The 9,597-nt window shown below is 47.5% G+C and overlaps 1 protein-coding gene across 1 annotated transcript in view; it reads right to left on the bottom strand.

Annotated features, from left to right (window-relative positions):
• Window positions 1–3,852: 3,852 nt before the first annotated feature.
• The window catches only part of PARG (poly(ADP-ribose) glycohydrolase), a 69,357-nt gene continuing 63,612 nt past the window's right edge, over window positions 3,853–9,597 (bottom strand). The window contains exons 15-18 of the mRNA XM_081329783.1: window positions 8,925–9,033; window positions 8,491–8,596; window positions 5,963–6,091; window positions 3,853–4,277 (exon numbers count right to left, since the gene is read on the bottom strand). Coding sequence (XP_081185909.1) covers window positions 4,120–4,277; window positions 5,963–6,091; window positions 8,491–8,596; window positions 8,925–9,033 — 502 coding nt within the window. The 3' untranslated portion in view covers window positions 3,853–4,119. The remainder of the gene's footprint in view (window positions 4,278–5,962; window positions 6,092–8,490; window positions 8,597–8,924; window positions 9,034–9,597) is intronic.

Below are 9,597 nucleotides of genomic sequence, written 5' to 3'. Positions count from 1 at the left end.
ACTTTTAGGAGTATGAATTAGAAATAAATAGGGCTGGTGTGGTATATGTGCTCAAAGCTCACCTGGTTTCCTTCAAAACCATCTAATAATAAGTAAGTGGGAAGGGACCTTGGAGATCATCTAGTCCAACCCCCTGCTCAGGCAGGAAACCCTATCCCATTTCAGGCAAATGGCTGTCCAGTCTCCTCCTAAAAACTTCCAGTGTTGGAGCATTCACCGCTTCTGGAGGAAGGTTGTTCCACTGGTTAATTGTTCTAACAGTCAGGAAATTTCTCCGTAGTTCTAGGTTGCTTCTCTCCTTGATTAGTTTCCATCCATTGCTTCTTGTCCTGCCTTCGGGCGATTTGGAGAATAGCTTGACTCCCTCTTCTTTGGGGCAGCCCCTGAGATATTGGAAGGCTGCTATCATGTCACCCCTCGTCCTTCTCTTTGTTAAACTACACATACCCAATTCCAGCAACCGTTCCTTGTATGTTTTAGCCTCCAGTCCCCTAATCAACCTTGTTGCTCTTCTCTGTACCCTTTCTAGAGTCTCGACATCTTTTTTACATCGTAGTGACCAAAACTGGATGCCGTATTCCAGGTGTGGCCTTACCAAGGCATTATAAAGTGGTATCAACACTTCACGTGATCTTGATTCTATTCCTGTTAATGCAGCCTAGCACTGTGTTGGCTTTTTTGGCAGCTGCAGCACATGGCTGGCTCGTATTTAAGTCCTTGTCCACAAGGACTCCGAGATCCCTCTCACAGTTACTACTATTGAGCAAGGTACCACCTATACTGTACCTGTGCATTTGGTTTTTCCTGCCTAAATGTAGAACTTTACTTTTTTCACCACTGAATTTCATTTTGTTAGATAGCGCCCAGTGTTCGAGTCTGTCCAGATCCTCCTGTATCTTAAGCCTGTCTTCTGGAGTATTGGCTATTCCTGCCAGCTTGGTGTCGTCTGCAAATTTGATGACTTCCTTTGTTCTTGTTGAAATTACACTTCTCAGTTAAGCCCAGCTACCTTTTGGGTATTGCTTCACTGTTTTACGGCCTTAGTAAACTCATATGTATTTTTTTCCACCTCAAGCACAAAGTCCAGAAAGAGTTTCCAAGTAGAAAAAAAAGTATATTCTTTTCTTTGATCAGAGCCACTGAGTTAGCCACCTCTGCTAACTCCATCAACCTTTCTAGCCATTCATCCACGGTGGGAATCGAAACATCCTTCCATTTTGGGGCACAGAGCAGTCTCCCTGCCGTCAACGTATAAAAAAAAAAAAAGATCAGAGCTCCCAATTTTTTTTGGCCCCCCCCCCCCAAGTCTTTTTCCCTCAAGCCCAAAAGAAAAAAATTCTGGTTTTATCTTTATACTCACTTTCAAGAATTGTCTGTATTAGAAACTTTGATTTTGGGTTTTACTAACTAGGTTGATTTGCTGTTATAGAAACGGTGAGTTTATAATATTGTGGAAAAGTAAAAAAAAAAGAGATGTTAATGCTTTATTCTATTGCAATGGAGGGAATCGGAAGCCAAAGCCTTTTTTTTCTCCTTATCTTCCACACTTCTCTTGTTCCCTTCCCCACCCCTTTATTTCCCACTGCTTGCTTTTGTATTGTTGCATATTATTTATTTTTATGTTAATCCCATTTATATCCCGCCCTTCTCCGAAGACTCAGGGCGGCTTACAATCTAAGAAGCACAAATCAATGTGCTTAGCAGTAGCCTTCATTCTATGTATATGCCTGCTTATTAGGGCTTTCGCCCCCCCCAAGCGGCATTTATAAGCTAATAAAAAATAAATAAAAAGAAACTCATATATTTTTCAGCCAACTTGCACTTGGGTATGGATCGTGTTAGGCAACCTAAGGTTCTCCAGACCGAAGAGAGATCCTTCAGGTCTCTGGAAGCATAGAACATGAAGTGAAAGGATCAACTTCCATTTTTAAAGAATGCATTTCTAACCCTCGTAGCTACGAAGATACCATGAAAGTTTGCAGGTACTACAAAAAAAAAAAAAAAAAAGAAACACGCAAGCAAGAGAGGTGAAAAAAAAATGCAATGTCCCTTCTCCCTTTCTTTCCACAAATGAGCCAAAAAGCTGGATTTAAAAATAAAATAAAATAAACGCTAACCTTCCTGCGTCATTTTCAGAACTTGAAATATTTGGCTGTAGAAGTTTATACAAGATATAGGACAGATACAACTTAGATCAGAGTTTCTCAATCTTGTGAACTTCGACTCTCAAAATTCTCCCTGTTGGCTGGGAAATTCTGGCCGTTGAAGTCCACGCACTTTTGGGGTTGTCAGGATTGGGAAACGCCAACTTAAAACAATGCGAACGATACCGTGTGCCACGTTTTTGACAACCTGTCGTCAAAGAACTACGGCGAGCGCCTTCAAGTGAACACACCCAAAAGGCAGATGTGGAGAAAAACATCCATCGATTTTATTATTTTCCATTACCAAAAAAAAAAAAAAGGCCCCCTGAATACATAGCCCATGCCGATTTTCCCCCACTGCTCCAGCAAAAGCGAAGGATCGACTGCACGCAACCTGCCGGCTTTTCACCAACGATCACCCAGTGACCACAAGGATGGGCCGAGAGAGAAAAGCTGTGGTACGGGGGGGGGGGCGCCCTTGCTTGCTCGCTTCCCGAACAACTATCCCGCCGTCTCCCCTCGTTCTGGGAAAGGGGAGCTCCTTGCAAGGGCAGGAAGGACGGGACGGGACCATTCCAGAAGACGGGAAAAGAAAATTATGAGCCTGGCCTAGAATGGTCTCCTCAAGCTTTGGGTCCCCGAGTAGCTGCCTTCAACCAGGAGGCAGGTGGGAGCCAACCCGTTCCCATTAACCTCTCAGCCTTGAAGGTTGAGAGACGGTCCATTGGGCTCCATTCATCGCCAAAGCTTCCTTCTTAAGGCGGCATGGCCTCTTCTTCATCCCCATCCCCACGGAACCGGATAGAAAGCATTTTGTACTGTTATCTCCTGGCCAATAACCCGTTTTCCTCCCTTGTCGAATTCACAGCGAGCAACCAGTATCTTTGCCGTTATTCCTTTTCCTTTCTTCCCCACCCCCCCACCCCCGCCAGAGGTAACTTTTCTTAGATCCCGCCGGAAACGAAGCTACGGAAAGAACGCACATCCTGAAACCTGCTCCCGGATCGACAGTCGATCGCTTTTAATGACCTTGCAAGCCGGACCCGGGATACGCTGCACAGCGCTTTTAGAACGATAAATAGCGAACTCCCGAAGGGTAACAGCCCAGGTTTTGAAATTGTATGTTCGAACGATGTAGATTTCTCCATTTGCCTCTCGGCGGGATCGCAAAACCCAGCGAAGAACTTTTGTGTGTGCAATTGATTTTTTTTAAAAAAAGAAGAAGCAGCAGCTGTTTTTAACCGTATCGTGAACGTACGGCCCTGGCGGTTAAGTTTTTTTTTTTAAATGTAAGACTGGATCAAAAAAGTCTCTTTGCCATTCCTAAATCCAATCTTGCCTCGTTTGCAACCCCACCCCCCAATACGCCACTGTCCTCGTCCAGCTGCCTTCCGTTCAGAGGGTAGCTCCGCACAACTCACCGTTTCTCTCCTATTCTCGCCTATTTCAGAACTTTTGTTAACCCAGAAAATTAAAGAGAGCGTTTGAAAAAAGTAAAATCTTTTTTTTTTAAATCAGGGTGACTCGAATTGTGTATGTAATGCACATACATATAATTTTCGGGGGGAGGGGTGTGTGTCCCGCCACATCTACCCCTTCAAAGTGTGTGGTAAAGAAATCACTTCTTCATCTGGGAAACGTGTCTATGCCAGGGTACTCCGCGCGTAAATGCGTGCGGACACTGAGATAATCAATCAAAATAAAAAGGCAGGCGTGTATCGATATATATTTTCAGAGGATCCTACGAGGAATGTCGAGTCTTCCGCCAATCACCATTTCTTGACGAGGGAGGAGAAAGGAATTATGCTCTGTACGTGGTGACCAAGTTTACTCTCTGCTTTGGAAAGGAAACAGGCTTCTTCTCAAAATATCAGCGTTGGGCCTTCAGAAAAGCCTCGACAGAATATCCAGCAATTCAACTGATATTTCGCGGGGAAAAAAGGAAAAAGCGCGCTCGTTGGGGCGCCCGGTGGTTCTAATCCTCAGAACCCGGTCCTTTCTCATCCTCAGGAGGGTTTATGTCGGACTCAACTACACTGTAGACAAAAGGGTAGAGTTTGACTTCTGGCCTTGACGTAGAACAACACCGGCATTCCTCGTTGTAGTATCGAAGCAACAGCTTGTAAACGTCTCCTGGAAAACGGGAAGGAGGATAGAGAGGAAGAAACGAAAAAAGGTTACACACAGGTAAGTCCTGGGCTTACGGCCTCAAATGAGCCCAACGTTCCTGTTGCTAAGCGAGACATTTATTAAGTGGATTTTGCCCCATTTTACAACCTTCCTTGGCGCAGTGGTTACGTGGTTCATTTAACCACTGCGATTCCCTGAGAGCCAGGTTGGTCTAGGCCAGGGGTAGGCATCCTCGGCTCTTTTATGACCGGTGGACTTCGGACTCCCAGAATTCCTGAGCCAGCCATGCTGAGGAGAAAAGGGAGAGGTTTCCAAGCTGAGCCAGGCTGGCTGAGGAATTCTGGGAGTTGTAGTCCATGAGTCATGAAGGGGCCATAGTTCCCCCATGCTGGCTGAGGAATTCTGGGAGTTGAAGTCCACCAGTCATGAGGGGGCCATAGTTCCCCCACACTGGCTGAGGAATTCTGGGAGTTGAAGTCCACGAGTCATGAAGGGGCCATAGTTCCCCCATTATGGCTCAGGAATTCTGGGAGATGAAGTCCACTAGTCATGAAGGGGCCATAGTTCCCTCATGCTGGCTGAGGAATTCTGGGAGTTGAAGTCCATGAGTCATGAAGAGGCCATAGTTCCCCCATGCTGGCTGAGGAATTCTGGGAGTTGAATTCCACGAGTCATGAAGGGGCCATAGTTCCCCCATGCTGGCTGAGGAATTCTGGGAGTTGAAGTCCACGAGTCATGAAGGGGCCATAGTTCCCTCATGCTGGCTGAGGAATTCTGGGAGATGAAGTCCACTAATCATGAAGGGGCCATAATTCCCCCATTATGGCTCAGGAATTCTGGGAGATGAAGTCCACGAGTCATGAAGGGGCCATAGTTCCCCCATTATGGCTCAGGAATTCTGGGAGTTGAAGTCCACGAGTCATGAAGGGGCCATAGTTCCCCCATTATGGCTCAGGAATTCTGGGAGTTGAAGTCCACGAATCCTAAAAGAGCCCAGGTCGCCCACCCCTGGCCTAGTACTTAAGGCTAGAAAGTAAGACACCGTAAGTTCTAGTCCTGCCTTAGCCCTGAAAGCCTGCTAGGTGACCTTGGGGCCAGTTAATCTCTCTCACCCCAGCCCACCTCACAGGGCTGTTGTTGTGGGGATCATAAGAAGAGGAAAATGTGTTGGATATGTCCGCAGCCTTGAGTTATTTGTAAAAATATTCAAAGCAGAAGTAAAACCAACCAACCAACCAAATAAAAACCCGCCCTGCTCAAAGAAGATTCTGGGCTGACTACAACAGATCCAACGCACAGATTAAAAGCACATGAAATGGCACATATTTACACGGATCGAAACACAACTCCCCAGGAAAAATTGCAACCGGGGAGACATTTCTGAGGGGGTTGGAGACAACTACTCGATATTTTTTGAGAAGGCCTGCAGTGAGGACCTCTGACCGATACGCTACGGTGTATAAGATCCACGGTCTTCAGCATCTATTCTCGCGGAAAGCATGCTAGCTCGGTTGAGTCATGCTTCACCCAAATTTGACTTGTCAAGACCAAATTCAGGAATTTATTTATTTATTTTTTTAAATTTCACCAAGATGTTTTCCTTGACCTATCCCAGTAAGCACTGCCCACCTCCCCTTCTGTACTGTCAACGGTGCTTCCAAAGGGAAAAGAAGGAGATCGATACGTACCAACCGCTTGGCCCCTCTTGGTCAGAAAGGTGTGCATGCTGTAAATGTCTCTCATCAACTCAGCATCTCCAAAAGTGAAATATACCACGTCGCGTCCGGCCTCAGCAGCTGCTAAGATCTGTATTAAAGCTAAAGCAAACGAAGAGAAGACCAGTGATCAATGGAGGAGGAGGAGGAGGAGGACGATGACGACGACGACTGAAGCGAGGCTTTCACAACAAGCGACCTGCACTGAGGTGCTTCTCGTGCTCCAAGCAATGAGAAACACCCGCTACGTTCAGGAGATGTTATCCACCTGACGAGGTGGAGAACATGAGTTTGTCCTGGGAAGATCGAAACTGTAATTCAACAATGCAGAAGGCCTGCGCTGCTTCCCTTTTAGCTAGGCGGTCAAGACAAGGCAAGCAAAGGGTTAAAAAAGCTGATGCTTGCCTTACCTGCTTTTAGATAAAAGGTAAAGGTAAAGGTTCCCCCCCCCCACATGCGTGCTAGTCGTTTCCGACTCTAGGGGCCGGTGCTCATCTCCGTTTCAAAGCCGAAGAGCCAGCGCTTGTCCGAGGACGCCTCCGTGGTCATGTGGCCAGCATGACTAGATGTTCTGTACCAGCCTGCTACCGGCCCTGCAGAAAAGGCAGGGACAACCCCTTTACAAACGGCAAGAGGCTGGAATTACGCCTGCCAAATTTATAGCTACAAAAACAAACAAGACACGAACCAAGAAACAGGAGCTTTAAGAAACACGAACTATCCAAGCGGTTGCCTTCAGCAAACCAGCCCTCCCCACACATTCCCCTTATATAGAGTTCAGGGCGTGGCTTCTCTCTGCCTCCTTCCGAGAAGCCCCATTGCCTTCCTCTGTTTACTCCTAATTTACTGCCTCCTGCGTCAGGCGTCCTTGAACAGGGCCAGCTGTGGGTCATCTTCATCCACGCTGTCAGGCTCACACAGCTGGGTCTCCGTGGTGACCAAGTGGGAGGGGCCTGGCTGAGGGCTCTCATCAGCAAGATCTTCAACCCCCTCAGCAAGGTCTTCAACACCCCCCTCCTCCTCCTCTGAGTCATCCGACCCAACTGCCGAACCCACAGGCTGATCCTGAATCACAACACTAGACGCCAAAGGTGCACGGAACGCTGTTACCTTCCCACCAGAGTGGTCCCTATTTTTCTACTTGCATTTTGACGTGCCTTCGAACTGCCAGGTTGGCAGAAGCTGGGACGAGTAACAGGCGCTCACTCTGTGACGCGGCACTCGGGATTCGACCCGCCAAACTGCCGACCTTCTGATCGACAAGCTCAGCGTCCTAACCCACTGAGCCACCGCATCCCTTTTGCTTTTAGATACCTCCCTATAAAATAGCTTCTACAGGTCAACCTTAATATTTTTTGCCTACTTATTTGCTCAAGATTATAGATTTTAACCTTCAACTGCATTAAAAAGTGGTCGGAAAGACACAGCTTCCACGGATACAGGCAGTCCTCGACTTACAAGAGTTCATTTCCTGACCGTTCCAAATTACAGCGGCACCGGAAAAAAGTGACCCGTGACCGTTTTTCACACTGACGGCTGTTGCAGCACACACACACACACACACATGGGTCACATTTAGGATGGTCACGGTGTTCCCGGGGTCGCGTGATCAGCTCTTGCGACCTTCTGGCAAGCAAAGTCAACGTGGGGAGCCAGATTCATTTCACAGTTGCATTACTATTTTAACAACTGCAAAGATCGTAAAACGGGGCAAAACTGACCCGAACAAACGTTTCACTTAGTGGCATAAACTTTAGGCTCAACTGTGGTTGTAAGTCAAGGACACTCTGTAAACGGGGCCTTCAGCTCTCCTGAAGCCTTTGAAGGTCCAGACCACGTAGGCCAGGGGTAGGCAACCTCGGCTCTTCTATGACTCGTGGACTTCGACTCCCAGAATTCCTGAGCCAGCCATGCTGAGGAGAAAGGGAGAGGTTTCCAAGCTGAGCCATGCTGGCTGAGGAATTCTGGGAGTTGAAGTCCACGAGTCATGAGGGGGCCATAATTCCCCCATGCTGGCTCAGGAATTCTGGGAGTTGAAGTCCGCCAGTCATGAAGGGGCCATAGTTCCCCCACGCTGGCTGAGGAATTCTGGGAGTTGAAGTCTGCAAGTCATGAAGGGGCCATAGTTCCCCCACGCTGGCTCAGGAATTCTGGGAGTTGAAGTCCGCCAGTCATGAAGGGGCCATAGTTCCCCCACGCTGGCTCAGGAATTCTGGGAGTTGAAGTCCACGAGTCATGAAGGGGCCATCGTTTCCCCGTGGTGGCTCAGCTTATGCCACACCTCCCCTTCCTCTTGCACGGAGAGATGCTGCTTTCCCTCAGTCCTTCCTCCCATCCAGACTCGTTCCTCAAGTTCTGCGGCCCAGAAGAAAGAGCTTTATCTCAGCCTTCACCTGTCCCGTTCTTGCTCTTCATCGTTCTTGCCTGAAGGCTGTAGAAATAGCAAGTGGTCATGACAGCCAACAGCCCTGGAATTTAACTGCAAGGAGAGCAACGCTTACCTTTCAATCGCGAGTCTCCTCCAAAGGCACCACAGCCCCAGTTTCCGGTCGCAACTGCTGGAAGATGTTGTGGAGGGACACCAGGCCGAGAGAAGCCACAGTAAGCCTGAGGGCAGAGAAGAAGCTCACAGCCTCTTGTGGTGTTGGTTTTTCAAGTGCCCTCTTGATAAGGGTCGCTATTTGTGCTGCTTATAATGGGGTTGGTAGACTTTGATTATTATTATTATTATCATCATCATCATCATCATCATTATTATTATTATTATTATTATTATTATTATTATTATTATTATTATTATTATTATTATTATTATTATATTTGCTGTTTTTAAGCCACAGCGTCAATCCAAGATTAAGGGCACAGCTGCAGAAATAAAATTAAAAAAAGAACAAACTAACTCGACAGAGCAAGAAGAGATTAAGAAGTTACTGGCCTTGTTCAGCTCTCTTCTAATTTTCTCCGGAGTGAACTGATCAAGAAAACATCTGAAATGAAAAGCGTCTATAGCCACAATTTCTGTGCAGCGTCTCTGCCATTCATCCCTGGCAAAGGGAAGAGAGAATGAGGGAGAGAGAGAGAGAGAGAGAGAGAGGGGAAGGGGAGAGGGAGAAAGAGGGAGAGAGAGAGAGAGAGAGAGGGAGAAAGAGGGAAAGAAACAGAGAGAGTGAGAGAGAAAGAGAGAGAAAGGGGGAGAGAGGGAGAAAGGGGGAGAGAGAGAGAGAGAGAAAGGGGGAGAGGGGGAGAAAGGGAGAAAGAGGGAGAGAGAGAGAGAGAAAGAGAGGGAGAGAGAGAGAGTGGGGAAAGAGAGAGAGAGAGAAAGAGAAAGGGGGAGAGGGGGAGAAAGGGAGAAAGAGGGAGAGAGAAAGAGGGAGAGAGAGAGAGAAAGAGAGGGAGAGAGAGAGTGGGGAAAGAGAGAGAGAGAGAAAGGGGAGAGGGGGAGAAAGGGAGAAAGAGGGAGAGAAAGAGAGAGAGGGAGAGAGAGAGTGGGGAAAGAGGGAGAGAGAGAGAGAAAGAGGGAGAGAGAGTGGGGAAAGAGAGAGAGAGAGAAAGGGGGAGAAAGAGGGAGAGAGAGAGAGAAAGAGAGAAAGAGAGAGAGGGAGAGAGAG

This window comes from Vipera berus (genome assembly GCF_964194415.1).
Source record: "Vipera berus genome assembly, chromosome: 5".
Lineage (NCBI taxonomy): Eukaryota > Metazoa > Chordata > Lepidosauria > Squamata > Viperidae > Vipera > Vipera berus.
Note: the sequence above shows the minus strand (reverse complement) of the source record. Positions and strands in the feature narration are given on the sequence as shown.